Genomic DNA, 22,509 nt, shown 5'->3' with positions numbered 1-22,509 from the left:
TGAGCGCCCAGGGAAGCTGCAGAATTTGGTGGTTTAATTGAGGAGTGTGCTGAAATCCTTGCAAACCTGGCGTCCGAATTAGGGATGCAAGGGCAGCCTCGACTGTAACATTTCTTAGCTTCTGAGCAATTGATTTTATAATCTTCACCTTCTTTTAATTTAGAGGGGGATTTTAATATTACGGCTTTATAAATATTATAATCAGACAGCAGGAATGATGGCTCAAGAAATACAATTGGATTTTCTGTCTGAAATGATAAGTCGTGGATGGTACTTGGAAATTAATCCTTTCTGGCTTCCTGGGGACTATGGATATTCAAAACAGAGACCATCGTCCCCCTGGGAAAGCTGGTGGGAATGCCCATGGGCTGCTGGCTTTTGGTGGGTGCTTTTCAGTTGGATGCGAGGGGAGTGGGCTCATCAGGAATGTGACGTTATTAGTGGTTTTCCTCCAATTGCTAATTTCTATCATGCTAGTACTACAATAATGATGAAATTAAATTAGCATATCATATAGCATACTGAAAAGCTGTGAATACATTACAGTATTGCAAGGCAACAGATAATTGCTAGCTTAATAAGTATTCCTTCTCAGCAAAGATAACTATTTTTTTCTTCTTCCATCACTTGGGAGGGATTTCCTAGTTATTGATTATCTCTTCATCTTCTATAAACTCGGTCAGAAGTCCTGGTTTAGATGAAAATGTCTCTAAATGCTTCTAATTCTGTGTCACTTGTCAATGGACTTGTCTTATACCTGTATGTACCTTGCCGTATGTTGACTTATAGGTCCTTGTTAAGTTTGCAGTTGGCATCCAGTCCTTTGAAATGAATGAGATTTTGTTACCCTCCTTCTCACTTTTTATAGAATTTTGTATATTATTTTTATTTATTTAATTTATTACTATCAAGTTACTTGTATAAAATTGTATTTTGTGTTGTATGCGTTGGAAGACAACTTGCGTGTTTCCTGAAGTGAAGTTCAAATTTTTTCTTTTGGCCAAAAAGCAAACAAAAAACTAGAAATGAATATTAAAAGCAACCATTAAGTGCTCTCTCTAGAATAAACGTTTTCCCTAGTATTTGCTTGTTAAAGGTTGAAGAGAATAATTTGAATTACAGATGTGTTTCTACCTACTTCTGATATTTTTCAGGCTTATTGAAGTTATTTACTTGCTAAACCTTTACTTGTATTTACTCATTGCTGCTTTCATTTTTTTCCCCCTCTTTTTGTAGTTCCACCATGGTTTTCAGTTCGCCCTGCGAATCTTTACGCCTACGAGAGCATGGACATCGAGTTTGAATGCGCCGTGTCTGGCAAGCCCGTCCCTACGGTGGAGTGGATCAAGAATGGAGAAGTGGTCATTCCTAGCGACTATTTTCAGATAGTGGTAATTATCTGTTTTTTTTTTTTTTTTTTTTTTACTCACTATATGAATGGTTGATATTTTTTATTAAGTTGTGAAATGTGTTCTGATACCTGACCCGATCATTGCCATCACAAACTTGGAAGCTTTCCCGAAGAAAACAACATTTCTTGTGCCTCCTAGTGCGAATAAGGAACATTGCAGTGAGATGTGTTATAGCAAGTTCATTGATGTCGTCTCCCAGATTTAGGGAGATTTGTACGCTTCTTTTTGCAGCGATGTAACAGTTTCTGATCCCAATCTAAATTATTGTTAATAACGTTGGCTGCCACGTGCTAAATGACTTCACTTACTAACTATTGGCCTTGGAATAGAAATACTAGATCTCTTCTCCAAGGAAGTCAGACTCACAGGATGGTTAGGAATGACCAACAACGGCTGTGATCAAGTGCAAAGGCTCATTGATAAAGACAAATCTTGGTTTCTCCTTTAAAGTAAAGATCTTTAAAATTTCAAGGTGCTGGAACAAGGATTAGAGAACATGTTGCTGGTGCTCCATAGAGCTACGTGAGCAAAAGGTGCTTTTCTTGGTAATTTTCACCTGATGAGTCTCCCTGCAATAGTTTCAGATCTGTTTCAGGAAATGTTTTGTCTAACTTACGGTTTGGGGGATGAGAGGAATTATTTCTTACATTGATTTTATATAAATCAAAGGGGGTTAATAATGAGAAAGGTTGTTTGATATAATTATGATTTTTAAAAGAGAATTGCTGCACATTTTACCCAAAGTAACATCCCCATGCAGAAGTCCAGCCCCTTTTAGTTTAAATACAACTGTTATATAAGCTTAGTTTATGCTGAGTTTTCCAAAAGCATTGATCTCCTCAAAGCAGTGCCACTTGTAAGTGAGCTGAGACATTGGGAAAAGAGCCCAAAAAATCTCGATGACTGTGAAGATGTCCACAGGCCGTGAGATGTGACTTGTTCAGGGCTTGGTTCTGTGCTAATTTTTCACCTTGTAACAAATAACATCTTTTAATTACCAATCAAAAAAGGTTTTAATGTGGTTTTCATACAGGAGATAGATATATTCTGCCATACACAATAGTAAGTTCAACCTTTTTTTTTTTTTTTTTTTTTTAAATTATACATCATTGCTCATTAGAAAGCAGCCAGAAGCATTAAGCTTCCAAGGAAAGGAAAGCTCTATTGCTGTCATGGTTATGCGGTGGATGAAAACTGTCTCACTTTTAAATTGTTGTTGATAGAAGGCACATTTCAGCCAGAGCACACCCCTCACTTTTTTTTTTTTACCCAACATAATTGGTTTCTGCTTGTGCTAACAGAAGTTAAAAGCTAAATCTCTCTCAAATGGAGTAAGCGCATAGTGACCTTTTCTTGAGGATCTCCAGGCCTCAAGCCATCAGGAGGGTTCGACCTTCAGAACAGCATTTGTTCAAAGACACAGAAGTTGAAAGATCTTCTAAATCTTCCCTGCAGCTGAGGGCCAAGACAAAATTCAGAGCACTAACCAAGTGGTTGGTTGTAATTTGGAGGATGAGTCTTGAGAAAGGTGTTGGATGGACATTGCAACAAAGCGAATTCAACCTCAGGGCTGTAGGCACCTTCCCTCAAACAAAATGCAAAGGTATCAAGTGTCGAGAGAGAGATTTCTGATGAAGATGCTCATTGTTACAGACCTTGTCCTTAGATGACTACGTGAGCTGGGGCTGAGATTGCATACACAGTGCCTTTGTTTCACAAACTAGCTGTTCTGTAAAGGTTTTGTAATCCTCGTTCATGTTGGATGGTGTTTTTCTAATTAATTCTCTTCCTTTTTTTTCCATTTTCCATATTTCTCTAGGGTGGCAGCAACTTGCGGATTCTGGGCTTGGTAAAGTCAGATGAAGGATTTTATCAGTGTGTAGCTGAAAATGAAGCTGGAAACGCACAGGCCAGTGCACAGCTAATCATCCCAGAGCCTGGTAAGATGCAAAGGACACAAAATTGCAGATGTAATTAATGCTATTAACATAAAAATCCCAAGCGAGCAGCTACTATTCTTTATTCCCTCTTACTTATCCAGCTGGCTGGCTGTAGTTAAAAGCGTGTCCAAGCTCTCAGATACTTTGAGACATTTTGTTCACTGAGGCAATTACAAATTCTGGCCTTGTCCTAGAACTGGCTCTGGAGGCCAACTAAACCAGCACGAAGAGCCAACGGCGATGCCTCACAGTCTGTAGGGGAGATTTGTCCTCCTGAAATAGGAGAAGATGGTCATAAATGGGTGAGGTGGTGGAATAAAACAGTCCATAAGCATTAAGGGATTATATATCTAGTTGTGTTAAGCTTTTGTAGAACGTTTGTCTTGAGGAAAGGAAGAAAAAACATTTTGGCAGTGGGATACCAAGAGCAGCCAACCACTGAGAGGTTTGATAAGGTTTGTGTCTGTATGCTAGAAGGACAAATATTGCTCTGTTGCTCTGGAATTAACAGCACTTTGGTTGTAGGGACTGCATTATACAGGAGCGTAGGTGTTTTGGTTTACTGCTTTATATTTTTTTAAGCCAACAGAAAGATGTCTTCATCTTAAACCAGATGCCATGTAAAACATGGCTAAAAGCCTTTCAAAGTTTCTGGGTTGTAAATGATTAATGACCTGCGCCGGGCTGCAGGATGCACTTGCTGCTTCTCATAGGAGATGCCAGGAAGCTGAGGGCAAGGGAACGCGCAGAAGCATCGTTCGTTCCCTGATTTGGACTGGGAAGAGCAGAATCTTTGCAGTCATGGAGTGATGTAGCTTGGTGGGAGAGCGCTGCCCTTGCGGGATCCTGCCAGATGAGTGTTTCCCTCGTCTCTGTGCAGTCACCAGAGGTGCTGATGAGGTTATCTTTCCTTAGGGACAAAGGTGAAAATGAGAAAGCACTTAGAAACTAGATTTCACGGGCGGAAAAAAATGCCTGTGTGATATTGAGGAAGGACGGCAGGGATCAGTGAGGCATCATCCTGTTCAGAACCAACCTGTTCCCCTTCAGATCTCGCCGTGGGGAGATGCAGGGTTGTTTTGCCTTTGCTCTTTATTTTCTTTGGTTTCTTTCAAGCTGAATCTGGCATTCAGCTCATGCACTTGAATTACATTTGCATGCACGAACATCTGAAGGAAACGGGCCATCTCCTACCGTAGGGAGGTTTAATCTGGCCCTAGGATCAACCAAAGCAAAACTGGGTAACTGAGCGCTGCTCCCACCTTGTCATCGCAAGTGAAGTGCTGTCAGGAAATTTTATACTCTGTGTTTGTGTTTATTACATTGGGCATTGGATTAAAATAGAAGAAAATGAAGAGCAAATCCTAAAGAGCTCCAGGACGCCATTGCAGACTGTCTCCGTTTCCCTTTTTAAGTGATGGATTACTTTTTCCTGGCCGTTTAATCAGATCTTCAAACAATGCCACTCCAATTCCTCGGAGATGAAGGGGGGGCCGGCAAGCACAGCTGGTGCAGGAGCCAGCTACAAATGCAGATGAAGTGGTGGGGCTGGGGGGAGTATTTCTGCTTTGCTCTGGTGGGGGCTGGCGATGACCCAGCAGCACCTAGTCTTGGTGCTGTGGGTTTTTATGGGAAGCTGGAGAAGTTTCACTGTGATCATTAATAACTAGCATCCCTTGGGTGAGCCATTTACGTGGAAAGGGCACAAACGAAGGCGTAGAGTTATCAGAGTTTGCGTTTTCTGAAAGCCAGGGTCAAGTAAAGCCTAACAGTGATTTATGCCCCAAATTTACATCAGGGTAAAATAGTTGCTGTTTTTTGATGATTCATAAAATTACAGATAGTTATTGCTTTTATTAATTGCAAATAATTTGGACCGTGCTGAGAGCTAAACGTGTTATATATGTTATGCTGGAGGATATTGGAAGTTTAATGCAGGTAAAAGGATGTAATCAGTTCATACCATCATTATTATGCAGATGTGTAGGTTGACATCCACCGTTTTGACCACCAGTAACTGTAGGACCTGAAGGAGCAGCACGTGAGTTGGCCTTAAAGCAAGAATAAACGAGCTCCGATTGAGACCGAGCGCGTCCCTTGTAAATGCTGCGCGGCTAAATTGGAATTAGCCAACACTGAAATGAGAAGTGAAAGCCAAATGGGCTGCGAGCTCCCGCAGATAATAGCCTCCGCTTTCACTCTTCCAGATGTGGCTGTAGGAGGCTCCAAACTATTTCAGTAGGTGTTGTGCTTAGACTACAAAAAGCCGGCGAGCTCCCTGAGAAATATAAAATTTCTGTCCTTAGCTGAGCTCGTGGCTGGAGAGGCGCTGTACTGAACAGATCGTTACGAACTAGGGTGAAAGAAGTGATGGTGGATGGGTTGCGATACACACATCAGACAGCAAATCAAAGTGCATTTGTCGATCCCAGCACCCTTGGGGAAAAGGCGCCTGGGATTATTTCTTCTCCCGTTCCCTTTCTTTCCCATTAACGACCTTAATGCTAGACCCGAAGCGAGAGACTGCTCACCAGTTTATAATAAATTTATAAACTGCAGCTTTAAATACTTATTTCGTTAAAAATCAAAGCAATAAATAAGAGAGATTGAAGGATTTCTCTTCTGTCATAATCCTCAACCAACGTGTCCTGGGTTTCTCAGGCCACTTGGCTGCTTGCCGGCCTCTATTTCTGCCTCGTGACTCTGCCAAAGAACAATTACTCCTCTGAACCTACAGGCATGCGTGATCCTATTAAGAAGGTAAAGGAACAAACCCTACAATATGTACTCCCGATACAGGTACTAGAAAGCAGGTTCTCAGCAAGAAAAAGCAGCTGAAAGAGATCTCCGTTGGCTGCCTTATTTTTATAACTGTATAAAACGTGTTATTTGCACACCTAGAAAATGAGCAGAGAACAGCGTGGTGGTGAATGATGGACACGCATAACTTCAGCTGAAGAGAAGATCCCCGAGGAAAACCTTCCTATAAAGAACTTCCAGGCAGTTATTTGCTTTACGCCAGCAGCTCCTCACTGATCCCTCCTTCAGATATTCAGAGGATGTATGGAGGGATTGTTTTATTCTAGCAGGTGAAAGATCAGATAAAGACAGCCCTGAAATCATCAACGTGTGTATACAGCGGGGTAATTATTAGCTACGTTTCTGCAATAAGTTCCTCGCTAGACAAATCCGCAGCTTAGGAAGATAGGCTCGCTCGGAGACTGGTGAAAGCGCTGTAAATCAGCTTTCGCTCTTGGCATTGTAATGCTTGAGGAAGTCCAAAGCTGGACGTTGTAGGGAGATGGGGAGGGTACAGAGAGCTGAAGCTCTTGGGAAGATCCTCGACGGGTGAGCCCCATCGAGCTCCAAACACCACTGCTTGCGCTCAGCTGTGTGTGGTTCAGTTTCTCATTTCGATCACATCCTTTTTCTTTTTAATTCCTCTACTTATGAGTTGTGCGGCTGCTTCTCGTCGCACGTTTTCAGCTTAGCAGCTTGCAGATGTAACGCTTTTGCACGTGCAAGGTCTTCGCGAGGACTTTGCATTTTTATATAACAAGACTTAGAGCGGGAAACTTGTAAATTACTTTTCCTTGACAAAGAAACAGGGGTTGAATCAATTTCCAAAAATCATTTTCCCTGAATTCCTATTAGAAAACCGTTCTGAGAGGCATCATTTCCCTTTATTACAAGTCTTACCTCCTCCTTAAGAAATCACAATCCATCTCCGTGCTAAGAAACGGAGCTAGTTTTCTCATTAAAATTCAGATGTTTAGTTTTTGCAGGTTTGTTGGAAGAGCCAAACAACGTACGTTAGTCTTGCTTCTGGTTAGTCTTAAAACTAACCTGAAATATAAAAGCATGGTTTTGAATATCGGGAAAAATGAGTGAAAAAAGTAAGGAATTGGAAGTTTTTGGAAGAGGTCAGGCAGGTATATCTTCGTGCTAATAATCCTGGTCCTGCCTTAGCGTGGGAAGCTGGTACGTGCTGCCTCTCCAGTCCGCTCTCAACGCCCTGAATTAGAAATAGCAAATTTCCCAGAGCTCCTTCGTGCCGTGGAGGCAGCTGCGGAGCAGAAGGAAGAAGTGAGGGGCTATTTCAAGACTCCACTTGCAAATTTCAAAGTTGAATGTGTGTATGTACATAGAAATATAATATTTTTTTTTCCTAACCCAGACAACGGCAACTCTGCCGGCATGCGAAATTTATTTTCTGAAGGCTTATTTATTAGGCTGCCAGGGATGGCCAAAGAGATGCTACAGGGGAAACCTCTGGCAGCAAAACAGCAGCAAAAGCACCTAAGGACCTGCACAAGGCTCGGGGCTGGGGAGGAGAATGACCTCCTGAACCAACATTGTGTGTTTTCGTGCTGAAACAAGAGCTTTAAGTTCCTCGTTTTAGTATGCACAACTGGTAAGCTGCTCGCATTTATTGCACTGCGTAAGCAGTAATAATCACGATAATGGTAAGAATAAATTCGGTTTATATGCGTTTATGGTGGTCTCTGCCATAACATTATGACACCTTACTGGGGATTTATAACAGACATACGCAAAAATACGAAATCAGCAGAATATGTTTCTGGTTTAAAAAAAAGAAAAAAAGGTATATAAAGGTCATCCTAGAAACAGCAGAGGTGCCCAGAAGACTGACCAAAGCTCTGCAAGGGACTGTCTTGGAAGACGTTTAGAATTTCTCCTTTTGCAGGTCTTCACGAACAAGGTAGGCAAACGTTTTCCAGGAATAATAGGGGTATTTTTAATCCTGCCACGGGATGTTGGAAAGGATCAGCTGAGTTCCTGAGTTCATTTCTGGTTCTGCTTTCTTTGGATTTAATTGAACTTTTTTGGAAACTTTCAACTGTAACAGATTCAAGAACTGCACAGTGGAAATCAGGCAGGGAGCATTATATCCAGAGGGTTTTTTGTTTGTTTAGTTTTTAATATCTGGAATTATTTTAGAATGTAAAAGTGTAAGTCTAAGGGAACTGTTTGGGTCACTTGTGATCAGATTCGGGGATCTGACACCTCTGGTTTGGACCAGAAAGGTTCTGGATGTAGGGACCAGTGTTGTGAGAAATGCTCAGGTGTGAGCACCGCCCGTTCCCAGAGGTCTGTTCTTAACGGCAAGCTTCGGACACAGCTAATGTAGGTAGGGGATGCTTGATCTTGTCCTAAAAATACTAAAAACACGTCTTAGTTCTAAGGTGGTAGTCAGATACACACAAACATTTGCGTTTCCTCAATCATTTACAAACGTCTTCGTGTTTTCTTTAAAAATTAAAAAGAGCATAGAACAAAAGAGTGATCCAAGCACAAAGATTCTGTAAAGACATGACAGATTTTTTCAGAAAACACTGTGAAATTTCTTGCGTATAAGAGAGGAAGACCTACTGTCACAAGCACAGCTGTGTATTAAAATTGATTTAGGGTAATCTGAATAAAGGACAGGGGAGTAATAATTTCCTATAGAGCTGTTTACAATTTCCAACCCAGCCTTCCCATGATTTTGTGTTTCTAGAACAGGATATATGTTGATAAATAATAGTCCCGGGAAACTGGAAGGCAATTAACATTTAAGTGGTGTTAATGAAAATATCACTTACCGTATATTAACTTTACGTGGTAATGTCAGAAGAATCACGAGATAGAATAAATAACTGCACAATTAGTTCCCAAACTTCAAGATGTGTCAGAATTTAATTTGGCAGGGTAGCAGAACTGAAGTGCTATGTTTTAAATGTGGAAGCGATGTAATTTCTAGTCTTATATGAGTTTCCAGACAATTGAATGTAATTAGTATGATAGCTTCGTATCGGAACTCTTACTGTAAGTGTTCTCTTTAATTTTTTTTTTTTTATTATTTTAACCTGTAAAAGGAAACCTTTTGGTTTTCACAAGTATCGTATGAATGACTCGGCTTACATACCCAAAATCTTCATTTTTTTTTTAATAGCAATTTGAGAGCAGAGAAAACAGGTTTTTGTGAAGAGCTCGATCAAGAGCCGCTCCTTCGGGTTTGTATAACGTCAGCACTTTTTGTTTTCACCGAGAGCAACACAACCTATTACACATTCACTTAAAGCTGCTGAAAAAAAATCCATAAAAGGCTCCGAGTCAAATTCTGGAGAAGCTCCTGGTTGAGGTGAGGTCAGCGAAGTTGCAAAGAGCTGGCTGCGGGAGCGTGCTGCTGCCTGGGTCTGGCATCAGTGCATCTCTTTGTGCCTCCGGCTGGGGCTTCCCAAGGCGGCTGGGGTGGCTGCGTGTCCTCGTTTTTGAACTTCCAGGCTCCTTACAGCTTGTAGAAACCTATTTGTGTGTACATTCTGTGATTACAGTTTTAATGTAAGTGGAGGTGGCAGCGCTGGTGTCAGAAGTCACGGCCGTTCGTGGAGGTCCGTGGCCCTGTGCATGTTCGGAGGGATATTTGCCATGGGGCTCGACTGGATTTTGTAGGTTATGTAGGCAAAGACTTTCTTCCTCTTAAACTGCCTGTAAAGGAGGAATTGGGAAATTATTGGAGGAAAGACAAATGAGTGCTGAAACTGTTAGTCTGACCCTGGTGTGCCCAGGTTTGACTGCAAACCTCCCAGTAATTCACTTGGATGCCTTCTGCTCAAATGAGTTCAATTTTCCTGGTTATCTAAGGTGTCCTAAAGATACCTACATTTGAAAGCGTAGTGTTTTTGTATTTTGTAGCTGGATACTGGGTAGGAATTTAAGATATTTATGGGCTGGTCACCTTTGTATGGCTCATGTCCTTGTAGGCTTGTTCATTCGACCACGTATATAGTTGGGTGATCAACTTCAGACCTTCAGGCCATTTCCCAAGCTTAATTTTTAAGTTAACTCCTCGCTCCGTCAACTCTTTCCCCCCTTTTCCAGGTGCTGATTGTTCCCTAAACATAACATCTTCCTTTAGAAGCAGAGATGAAGTTAGACTGCAGAGCTTGCCAGTAATAAGGTCAGGAGATGCATTGTCTGCAGTCCTGAGTGCTGATGAGTTTTTATATGTAGTGCGCTACCTTGTCACCTTCGCGGCAGAAACCTATTTGCTGAGCTGCCGTTTGATCGGCGATAAGAAAGGGTAAGAAATAGCTGGACGTGTTTGCTTTATGGGGGAAACATCAAATTAATCTCCGGGCATATTTGTCAGCGATATTAACTTCATATCTTTGCTTCCTGATGGAAAGATTTAGGGAAAACAACCCCCAAACGTGCAGTCTTACATGTGGCCCTGTTTAGGAACTGCAAGATATTATATGAGTTTTTGCTTTTATTTATACTCAGGACCAATGGTACCTGACTTTTACAAAGTACACGTTTAGGGTAGAGTTTATTTGGACCTGTTCAGCCTCAGAATTAGTACTGAGGGTTGGACAGGCTGTGCAGCGCCACGGTATCCTTGCCATTGCAGTGGATACGGCAGGGTCCAGGATTAACCTCAAATGTCCTTTGTATCCCCTTAATTTGAGAAGTTATGGGGTATATTCTGGAAATTCTTGAAGCTGGTTTCTGAGACAGTCAAGCTGGTGGCTGTATTTAGGGGAAAATGAGCAGCCAGACGAGCATGTCCTTTGCTCGTGTTGACTGGTGCCTTTCCTATACCGCGCGTCACCTGGTATCTGCTGAAAATGTACTTGTAAAAAGAGTACAGAGCACGTGCATGAGGCACCAAAACGTGCTGCCAATATCGCTCCAGAGACGGATGTATTGATCCCTTTAGCACCTACACCTCCAATCATAGCGTTGTCATCCCTTATATGTGTGCAAAAAGTGATTTTTTTCAGCATTGCGAAAGGTGGGTGGGAGAGAATTAGAAGAGGAAGGAGAAACTCGGGCTCTTTGCCACCTGGAAGGAAATCCATTTAATTCACCCTGCCTATCCTTGTTGTAGTGTTAAATATAGACTAAATAGTTGAATATGGATTTATGTAATGAGCTCACAAATCGATTTTGGGTCTGAGTTTAGGAGCGGAGAGTCTGTTAAGATCAAAACAGTGCCCAGCACCAGCATGGGGGCAAGGGGAGGATGCTTTTTCTCTTTTGGTTCTGATGCTGATTCAGACCTATCAGGACTTTGTCTGTCTGTATGGTTATTTACACCCGGCAGATCAGAGAGCAATAAGGAAAAAAACAAATAAATAAAAGCCTTATGCTTCTCATATCCCTCCCTTTCTCCACTCTGTCCCTTCTTTCTCCCCCACCCTCTCCGCCGCTCTTTGGGAATACTCCCGTGCACCTTGTCTAAACGTTGATTATTTAGCTCAAGCGATTCGCTAATAATTTGCAGAACGAAATTCCTTGGGAGTAGAGGAGCCGAATCCCCGCGAAGGTGCATCTTTCATCTGCCCCTTCCCCTGTCTGGCTCAGTGGCCTCGGTTAGAAGTAATTGTAATTGGTGTCTGGGCTGGGATGACAGTGTCAGCCTATCATTTCAGGGTTTAGAGCTGTGCATTGGATAGCCAGATTTGTAATTATAATGTGCTTTGCTCCTATTTATATTCAGCAGCTTTCTCGCCTTGCTGTTGCTTTCCCTGGAAGGGGAAGATTGAGCCGGGGAGGGGTGACTTGAAAGCAGGGAGGCGTTATTTGTTCAGAAAACACCCCGATTCTCGGAGGAATAGAGGGCCAAGGTGAACAGCCATCAAAAGGTACCCGTCCTGGACCACGGAGGCTGAAATCGGTGCTGTCAAAATTTAAACGCGCCGGCCCCTCCCGTAGGAAAAAGCAGAATTTTCCTCGTGTGAATGGGTCAAACGGTGCTATCGGTGCTGCAAGATTGCTCTGCCCTGCTCAGGCTGCTGCACGGAGGGTTTCTGAAACAAGGGCCTCTTAACCATGATTATTTAAAGGTCCTGTTTGCCTCGAACGTACCTCCTCTCAGCTGCGGTTGCATCAGCGCAGTGACAGATCTGCACAAGTCAGCGACCTCCTACCAGCGGAGTGGAGATGAGAATTGATTTCCGCATCCTCTGTCACTTTCCTCCACAGGGCAGAAGTTAATTTTGAAGAGGTCCGAGGAAATGATGGGGTGGAGTGAGCCCTGCTGGCTGCGTGCACGGCAGCGCGGAGCTGGCAGCCTGGCTCTGGCCAGGAGCATCCGTTGCAAGCGAACACTTCATTTTCACGTTCAGGACATTAACCCCTTCAGCCCGTCTAATATTTTTCTTTTAACTTCATCGCATTATCTTTATTCACTCGGAAGGATTTCTGTGTCTTTGTCATGGGTCTACCTTCTGCAGATTCTGTAATGGAATTATCATCTTTGCCTCTGAATCGCAGCTGCAGCCAGCACACAGCATTGCTGCCTAATGGGATTTGGACCAATAATCCCACGGGAGTGGCCAAATCCGTCGTGGATTTGGGGGTGAAAGGTGTCCCCACTCCGTTTCATTTCCTATTCACGGGGCTCCTATCTGCAGAGAGAAACATCAGAGCAAAGATTAGGTTGAAGGAATTCACACATTTCTCCATTCGGTTTCCTAAAGCCCTGCCAAAGAGGGGAGGGATGCTTCTAAAAGCATTCACAGCATGCAAAAAAAATGAAGTTTGAACATGGAAAAGACAGATTATTTTTAGGAAGACAGTTACTTCCCTCTCTGTTGGGCACCCCAAAAAACCTAGCACGCACCGGGAGCCCCCGTTGTGTCCGCCGGAGCAAAGCAGGACCCTCGTTCCCGGCCAGACCTGAGCATCCCCTGCCTGAGGAGTGCTGAACAAACTATCGTACTGTCAGCTATTCCGGGCTCTAAATTATGTCCTGCATATATAGATTTTGGCTTACCCACATTGACCTTAGGTGGCCATGTTCCTGATTTATGGCGGCTGCCTGGGAATGAATCCATCTTGCGGGAGTAAGAGCCGTGGTTAAGAGCTCTGCCTTGGTCCGATTTTAAGGAAATCAGATTTTCAATACACTTGCATTTATCTTGGTCAAAAGGAAGAGTTACTCAGCTGAAATTAAGGACAGGCAACTGGGTCAGTATTGGTATTTCTCAAAGTTTTGGAAAACCCTTTTGGTCGGCTGGCTCCCTGTAGAAGAGTCTAACAAGGATTATGAAGACTTTTCTTCTCAGCTCATAATAACTGATTCTTCTTTAAACCGGGATTAAAGAAAGCTTAGATAGTCTTTGTTTACCTTCTTGTTTGTTTTCGCTTTCGGGTTCTTGTTTTTTTTCCCCCTGTTGTTTGTAATTTAGTGTATTATGGTGGATTTCTGAGCTGTTCGAAGGTACTAACAGTTTCATTCCAGAAACAGTTGGCAGGATTTTCCCTGCCAAAACCTCAGGATCTTTCCTTCAGGTAACAGCAGCTGTTCCCAGTTGTTGTCATTTAAAACATCTCCACCAACAGTTTCAGTTGAATAAAGCAACATTTTGCTAATCTCGTGGCGTGGCAGAAAAGACGGGAGTTTGGAAACATCTGTCGCAGCTGCAAAAAAAAACAGGAATTAGGTAAAGAGCCCAGGAATCAGGTGAGGATGTGCGCCTTTTGCAGACGTTACAAGAAATAGGGCATTTAGGGATGTGGCATGCCGATTCGCATGGACTGGTGCAGAGAGCCTGACCCTACGTCGCCTGCGATGGAGATACAAGTCCATTTTTTCTGTATGGGAAATAATTGCAGAGGGCCAAAACATTATCTGCCGTACCGAGGGGAAGGCAGATAAAACCTGCCGAATTTAATGACTTAATTAGGGTGATGTTGATAGATCCCCTCCAGTGGTGGTACTTTGCTCTGGGCAGTGCAATATTTGGGATATGGCCCCGGACAGCAGGGCTGGAGGGAACGCCCTTTACTTCCCACACAGACCTGGAGCCCAGATGCATGGCATGAAGGAAAGTCTTTACCTGCGTTACAGCTGTTAAATATTATCATTTTTCAAGCCAGATGATGAAATAATAAAAGCAAAGACAGTTTCTATTACCTATGACCAGATAAAAGTACATATCTAAAAATGATAAATTAAAACGAGTCTTCCTTAAAACAGCTTTGGCTGAAAAAGCCAGATTACAGTGGGAAAAGCGCCGAGATTCACAGGGTGAGTGAAATGATTTAGTTGGCATCGGCCAGGCCTTGGGATGAAATCTGGTCTCCAGTTTTGAGCCCTTCATTGAAGGGACCAGAGAGACACCAGATCGGAAAGTCATGGAAGTGATCAGAGCTTCATCAAGAGAAGAAGGACTGAAGGAACTGGAAGGCTTTAATTTAGGTAGAGGAACAGAAGACACACTGCAACCCAGTCTACCAGGAAGAATTCATCTCATTTCTGGCTTGCCTTACTCGGATGTGAAGTTGCTCAAAATCAGAACAACTCTTTTGGAATTAAACTATGATGTGTGAGATGAGAATCCGGCTTGTTATGTTTTACTGCTGTTTGTGTTTTTGCAAGGTTTTATTACTGAGCTGGCTTTGTGACATCTATCTTCCCATGTAATTGCCTTACTGTAGTAAAAAAAAAAACAAACAAAACCAAAAAAAAACCAACAACAACCCCAACCTTCTGATACTCCCAAATTAAGAGATTTTTCCAGCATGTTGAAGGCGTTCTTTACAATGCCAGTTTGAAATCAAGCTTTTTCGGAGTAATATAAAGCCATTTTAAAAATTAATGTTGCATATGTAATCTCGTGTGTCTGCACTGCTGTGGTTGCTCTGTGGCTTTCAGTATTGAAATCCCATTAAGCCTCACCTTCAGCATGCAAGGAGGAGCTTTATGTAGAAATCTGTAGATAAGCAAGAAAAATACGGCTTTATCTTCCAAAGTGGGTTCAGTTTAGCCACGGACTTAGTCATTTTGTCTGGTTTTGTTCATACTCAGCGTGGGATGGAGGAAAACGAATCGGTTTGGGTGCTAAGCTGTGCAACCCTTACTCTAGCATGTCTTTTTAGAGGAAATGGTTTAGGCAGGAGCAGTCGATGCTGTGGACTTTGGATGTGGCTATGGACAGGGGTGGAGCAGCTGCAGTTTATTCTGTCTCTGGAGCAACACGTGGTCACTTGAGTGAGCTTTTCACTGCCTTGGACATGAGGCTTTAGGTCGAAGGCTGTCCTTGTAGCAAAGGTTTAATGCGGTGATGCCTGCCTGCTGCCTGTTTTCCACCAAAACGTTTCTGATGTTTTATTTTGTGCCTGCTCTAAACCAATCTTGTAGCTGTCAGGAGCACTTGCAAGCTTCTGGGTGGTGCCAGGTGGGATACTGAGCCCCTTAAAACATTTGTTATGGAAACCAACCTTTTTTTTTTTTTCTGTAAATTATGCCAAATCTAGTCCATACTCATCTCTGCCACTGTGGCTACAGGGAGGGGATAGCAAGCTGCAGGGTGCTGTGCATGCAATATTCCCTTCCTGGCTTCCTTTACAGGTCTTACAGGTCTTCTGGGATGGCAGCACCCTCTGCTATGAGAAGGTACAGGAGAAAATGCCTTCGGACAGCACCTGTCAGGTCCCAAGGGACTGTGTCAAACAGCAAACCAGCCGCCAATGCCCTGTGATGGTTTTTTCTCCTCCTCCTCCAGCAAAGCCCTCCCTGGCTTCTGCAAATCCTCCGGCTACAGCCCTCACTTTGTTCCCCTTGCTTGCAGCTTGGCCAGCCCAGGCACAAGAGCTGCATTTGCTAAGTACGTGCTTAGAGCTCTGTTGGTGTTGGGGTCTCTCCGTGCCCCGCTGCGCTCCCCCGTGACGCCTTTTCCGCTGCCGCATCCCATTGTGCTCCGGGTCGGGGCCTCTTGAGCCTCCTGGCTTAATAACTTCTCTGCTTCCCCAGCCAACGTTATTAAAATATATTTAGTATTCAGGGATTTAGATCCTGACCTTCTATAATTATTGACACCTATTTAATTTCTCCTTTCATCCGTGGCCAAGCCTGGTACAGCTGCTGTGGCACATGTATATACATCATTGTTGCCAGCACGAGCTGATTGGCATTCATGCTTGAGTGTCTTTTTATTTTCTCCTTGGATGCTGGGAGCAGCCTGAGTAGCTCGGAAACTAAAGAGCTTCATCTATTAGGCGTGACAGATTTGTATTCAGCGGTAAACGCCTGACCTTGCTCAAACTCCCTCATCCATCGCCATCGTCCCCTCCCAGATGAAAGATTTTTGCTTCCTGCCGGTCGCCGTGGAAACGGGGCGAATTCAGCCCGGGAGAATGGCTAATAAGAAAAGATGTCGGGTGTAAGGATAAAAATGCATCGCGAGGAGCCGTGCTCGTTGCGTACGGACGTGCAAGAGGCTTTCACGAGATGGATTTTAAAGGCAATGTGATATGGGGAGCGTATTCGCGTTACCCTGCAGTTAAACAGGCTAAGAAATGAGCTACAATACGCCCTCCTGCTGGAGAGCAATGCGTTTTAGCCTTTAGTTTCACATGGGTACGTAGCAGGGATTGAGCTCTTGAGCAACGAAACTTGTCTTTTGGACCTGGGCACCAAGTGGGCAGGCTGTGCCCGTCACCCACCACCACCTCCCATCCCTGCCCTTCGTCCCCTTGCACCATCTTGGCCAACGTGCCTCCTTAACCCCTCACCAGGGCTGTTTTTCGATGGTTTCCCGTCTCAGAAAAAGTTCAGACTTCGCACTGAGCCAGAAACGTCTTTGGATATCTTGGCTCCTGGAAAACCAACGTTTGGATGAGTTGTTGCAATGGGAAGAGTCAGCAGGGGAACATCTCAGCTTGCATTTTTCCTCCTCTGCTGTACGGCCAGCTGGGTATGCAGCCGTTAATGTATGCATGCAGTCTGTATCCATATACCTTAACCATAGGCCCCCTTTTTGCATGAAAGGTTGGACTCGATGAGGTTTTGATGTCAATTCCAATGTGGACTGGTCCGTGATTATATCCGTGTCTACAAAAGTCAGTGTGAACTCACTAATGTATTGTGCTGGCTCTCCAGTGTTGAGCCCACCATTTTCAGCTTCTCTTGCACTGATTTCCTGAAGAATACCATAGAATAGGAGGTAGGTTTGGGTGGGTTTGTTTTTTTCCATCAGGCTTACCTTATTGTATGTTACCTTGCATTTATTGCAGTAGGGTTTGCTGAACGTGTCTGTGCACTGGACTGAGATCAGGAATCTCCGCCAGTTGCTTCTGTTTCAATCTGGATAATGTGTGTGTAACATACAAACATATAGTTATACAAAACCCCATGCAATTTCTTCACAGATTGAGTAGTTCGCTCCATTGTACGAATTTTATCTTGACTAAGGTCTAAGAATTAGTCATTTAGTTCTCATAAGTGATTCCCGTTGCACACTCAGATGAACTGTACATGCTCCATAAATGAGTACCCTTGGTTTCTCTGGGCCATTTGAGTTTTTTTGGGGACAGTAAGGGTTGGCAGGGCCCTGAGTATCTCCCTGGCAGCCTGCAGCAGTTGCTTGCAGAGCAAATAGCTGTCCTGGCAGATAGTCTTGAGGGTTGAAGCTCTTCACGATGGCCCTTGGGAAGGATTTCAAACTCGGCACTGCACAGGGGCTGCTGCCGTGTTTGCTGTTGTGAGGCCTGGGAATTCAACGCGTAGCACGTGCTGAGCTGGAGAGGACGGAACGACAGGGTGGTAAATAACAAAGGGTGTCCAAGTCTTTTAGTGACAGTTTTGATAGTGGGGAAGACTGTTCTACTACTTTTTGTAATGTTAAAAATATACTTTATATATATGTGCCATGCTTATCCTTCTTTGCAGTGTTTTCCTATGTTTCTAGTACTAAAATAAGGAAGAAAAAAAACATCATAGTCACTTAAGCATGCGGTGTATGATTTCCTGGGGTTTCTTTCATGAAGATTTTATTTTTAAAATATTGCAAAGTAGCAAAATTGATTAAAACCTGGATGGTTGCAAAGTTGTAAAGGCAAGACAGACCGCTGGCCCAGGCTGCCCAGAGAGGGGCTGGGGGCTCCTCGGGGAGGTTTCCAGCAGTGGGGCTGGGCACCCTGCTCAAGGGGGCCCTGCTGGGACAGCGGGGGACCGGGGGCACCCAGGGCTCCCTGCCCACCCGGACAGATCTCTGAATCTGTGAAAGAAAGGGTGAAAGCATGATTGTGGTCTTACTGCAAGATGAAGTTCGTGATTAAATAGATACCGTGTAATTAATCAGGTAGGAAATATTCAGGTTGAGTAGCTGGCTTGACAGAATTAAGAAAGAAGCGAAGACGAATCATTTAAAGCAAGCCATGAAAAATTATTTTTAAGAAGCAAGGTTCTTCTGCTAACGCGGACACAATCAGCTTCAGAAGGGAAGGAGGATGTGCTAGGAAGGAAAAGAAAAAAGCTGCCCGGCACTCTCGTTAAAAACATAAACGCCATTCACTGTCAATACAGCACGTGTTTAATGGATTAAAATTGACAAACTCTTGATACTTTAATGAATGGGGAATAGTCACTGGGCTGGGTGTCTTGGGGGTGGCGTTGGGTGGAGATTGTCACTGGGACGGGTGCTGTCGAATGCCTAAGATCGATTACCTGAAAATAAATATGAGCTGCTTATCATTGGAGTTAAATGGGTTTGAGATGGATACGCAGCGTGATTTGGCCATTGGAACAAGCTAAGCCTCTTCCAACAGTATGTTTTAACTGCAGGCAATTATGAAATAATATATACAGGAATAAAGGAATAAGGATTAAGAAAGGAATAAGGAAGTCGGCAACATCTCGTGAAAGCAGAAAAAAAGGACAGAGGAGAAACAACGCATTCAAACAAACCCTTGTGAGTGCTATGAAGAGGGTTAATGAATTAATTTTGCTACATTAATGAGCAGAGAGGGAGCTGTGATGTCTCCCCGTTGCACCACCAAGGCTACCTCTGCCATCAGCTCTGGGTGTCTTTCTCCAACTTTTGTTGGCTTTCTCCAAGATACCTTTCAGCTAGACCCAAATCATTTAAACACAGTGCTGCGTATACTATAGGAATTAAATGAATATATTTTATGATTCCTATATGGGGTGCCAAGCTAAAGAGCCTTGTACTTAATGAATCCGCGGTGAATCTGGCGTTACGTTACTGCAGGGGTGCAATGCTGAAATCTAGGAGAGTTTGGTGAGGCTGGCCCCGAAAAGAGGATAGATGGCTGTCTGGTGAGAGAGTATCACAAAACGTTTTACTCAGTTGATTCAATTTTAATTTTCATCTAATTGGAAAAAATGAAATTACGTTCAGATGAAATGAACCCAGAGGAGTACTTCACACTACTATTTCTAAAGGGAAACGCAGACGTTCACAAAAGAATGAAAAAAATTCTGAATTTGTAGGAATTTCTGTTTTCACTGGAAGTAAAATTAAAACTGATTGAGGTAGTTCGGGGGTTGAGAGAGGCAGGGTGGTACAGGTGGGGGGAAGTTTTTCCCTTTCCAGCAGCCTCGGTGGGGAGGCAAGAAGGCACGTTTTGCTCTTCCTGCAATACAACAAAATTCGTTGTTTGTGCTGATAGATGAAAGAGAGTGTAGGTAGCTGGATTATACAGGATGCCTTCAGTGAGACCAGCGGTGGGAAGGGATGTGATTGTCACGTTTAATGAAGTGTAGGGTACTCTCATCTATATGATTATTATTTTTTTAAACGCGGCACTGAAGATGCCATTATAGAAAACTCTTCTAGTATGGAAATCTACCGAGTGATAGAGGGGAAGAAGATAGAGCTGATGCCAGCAGAAGGAAACTGTTGAAACAAATAAATCCTACTAAATGTTTAAATGGAAAAAAAAAAAAAAAAAAAAAAAAAAAAACACGCAGGGAGATGCACAGGTACATTTGCAAGTCTGTTTGCAGACAGATGCTCCTCTACAGAAGCTATAATGCAAGGGCTCGGCGACCTTGACAGAATTTGCTGGGGGCAGTCTCTGTACGAAGAGGAAAACACTCTTTAATAATTTTTCCAATATGTTAGTCACACCCTGGCTTTCACTCAGCATCAGATATGCATGAGTATTTTCCTAGCATTTCCTTTTTTGTTCAAACTATTGGGCTGTATTCTGCTCTCCACATGACTTATTTTGATTTTTTACTGGGAGCTTTGTGCATCTTTTTTTTTTTTTTTTTTTTTCTGTAGCAAGAAAAGGGAAAAGAGCCGTGTCCTCTGCTGAGCCGTTTCGGATCCGTCTGGGCTGGTGATACATTATGGATGCTGGATCCCAAAGTAGGCTTGTTTGTTTTGGCTCTGCTTCCAGGACCCCGGTGCCACAGAATCAATAATGTTTAACGTCAATCTTGCCAGTGCTTCCTTTCTTTTGGGAATGAAATTAATTTTCTTCAGCTTGGCACGTATGGGACGACAGCGTCCCCCCTGACCTACCGCTTGAGCATATGCAATTATCCTAAGAGTGGAGGTTGTGAAGGAAACAGCTTTTAAAGCATCAGACGTGGCAGCTCTAGGACATCAGCAAGCGCTAGGCTGAGGCGGTTCTCCCTTGATACTGCCCAGTTTCTAACCTCTGCTGGGCAGAGAAGAGGTAGGTTTTGAATGTTTTGTTGTGTACGGCCGGCACTCAGCTGCTCCTTCCCAACTCATGAAAATCCCGTTCCGTGTCGAGATTCCTGCGTAAAAGTACCCAAAACCAAACGTGTTTTTGTCTGTGAGTTATTGGCTTTGTCACACAAAGCGTGGAGTTAGAAAAGTGTAGAAAAGTAGTGTTTTGGCTTTTTTTCTGATAACCTTATAAATTATCTTTATTTCAATTTTTTTTTTTAACATTCAATATAAAACGGATTGCAAGCAGACCCTTAAGAAGCTGTCCATAACCCCTCTGCACACCCACCCACCATGACTCCTCTTAATCCCATCTACATTTGAGTATCAAAAGTGTTGTCTTCCACTTCCAACGAGTCATTCCCAGCCCTGGGGTGGTGGCGGGCGGTGGGTTTTTGCTTTGTCTTTCCAGTTTTGCATGAATTTCTTGGGCTTGGAAAACGGAATGGCTTTTCTGCTGTAGGTAGATTATTTTCTTATCAGTTTCTGCCAATTTCTGTTCTAACGCTTTGGTTTTTTACCATCCTGCCAGCCTTGGGAGAATTATTCTAGTGTGACCACTGTTTGACTGTACTCTTTGGTGTACTCCTGAGTTGTGCCGGAGGCAGTTTGTCTGCCTGCCATTTCTTACATTACCCCGATGACCCAAGAAAGAAAGCACAATCTGTAAAGCAGAAAATGGTATAGTGTTTAAAGGAGTGTTTTGCATTTAGCCAGACTTCTTTTTTTTTCTTTAAATTTATTTGAATATATGAATTTAAACCACTCACTTTTCATTTAGGGACCATCACAGAAACCCAGGCAGTTGCAGCTCTGTGGATGCGGGTGTTATTTTCTCCTGCTATAGTATTTCCATTCCTAAGGAAAAAGGAGCAAATATTTTCCATTCTTATCCTTAAGAGAACTGAATGCAGGTCACTATGACTTACCTGAGGATAACACATGGTATCTGAGGCAAATTTGGGCTGGGCTTGGTGGGACTGCCAGTAAGTCCAGACCCTATTCAGCTCTCAGGAGGTGTCTGTGCTGACAAGGGAAATGCAAAGCCATGCTTTATACCTCTCTTTTTGTGCCATTGGAGAACTTGTCACTTAGTTTTTATCCCTCTCTCTCTTCTATCTAGTCCTTGGTCTGCCTGTGACCAGTACGATGGTTCCAGCTTTTTTACGCTGTACGCGGATCGCTCGCTATTACTCAGCTCGCTGGCCCTTCACCTCCCCAGTTTGTGTCTGATAATTTGCCAGAACTGGCAAAAACAAAAAGCTAGAGCTCCCTTTACCTGTGCTGGTTTCTGCAGATGGGGACATGATGGTAATGCAGCTATACGGTGCTTTGAGTAGGTTGAGGTTTTTGTGGGATTAGGACCTTTGCAACATGGAGTTAGGCTTTCTGTGAACCAGGCTGTTTCAGAACTGCAAGAAAATATATATATATATATATATATATATATATATATAAGTATAGAGTTTGTGTTGTCCTATGTACTTTGTAATAGTTACAAAACATAATAATTTTGATGTGGATTTGATGACTTTCAGCCAAGTATGCATTAACGGCACCACTTCGTAGGGCGTGTTTCAAACCTTGGCAATGCCCTGTTGGAAAACGCTACCGCTCCTAATGAGAACTGCCCCCTTACCTTCCTCTTGCATTGAGCGATGCCAACAGAAACGGGGTGAGAGTTAACTGGCTGTT

The 22,509-nt window shown here is 43.3% G+C and overlaps 1 protein-coding gene across 10 annotated transcripts in view; it reads left to right on the top strand.

The window, feature by feature from the left end:
- The window catches only part of DCC (DCC netrin 1 receptor), a 423,032-nt gene that overhangs the window by 243,225 nt on the left and 157,298 nt on the right, over positions 1-22,509 (top strand). For all 10 annotated transcript variants that reach the window (XM_040540170.1, XM_040540171.1, XM_040540173.1 and 7 more), the window contains 2 exons: positions 1,237-1,391; positions 3,232-3,352. In XM_040540170.1, coding sequence (XP_040396104.1) covers positions 1,237-1,391; positions 3,232-3,352 — 276 coding nt within the window. The remainder of the gene's footprint in view (positions 1-1,236; positions 1,392-3,231; positions 3,353-22,509) is intronic.

This window comes from Cygnus olor, chromosome Z, assembly GCF_009769625.2.
Source record: "Cygnus olor isolate bCygOlo1 chromosome Z, bCygOlo1.pri.v2, whole genome shotgun sequence".
Lineage (NCBI taxonomy): Eukaryota > Metazoa > Chordata > Aves > Anseriformes > Anatidae > Cygnus > Cygnus olor.
Note: the sequence above shows the minus strand (reverse complement) of the source record. Positions and strands in the feature narration are given on the sequence as shown.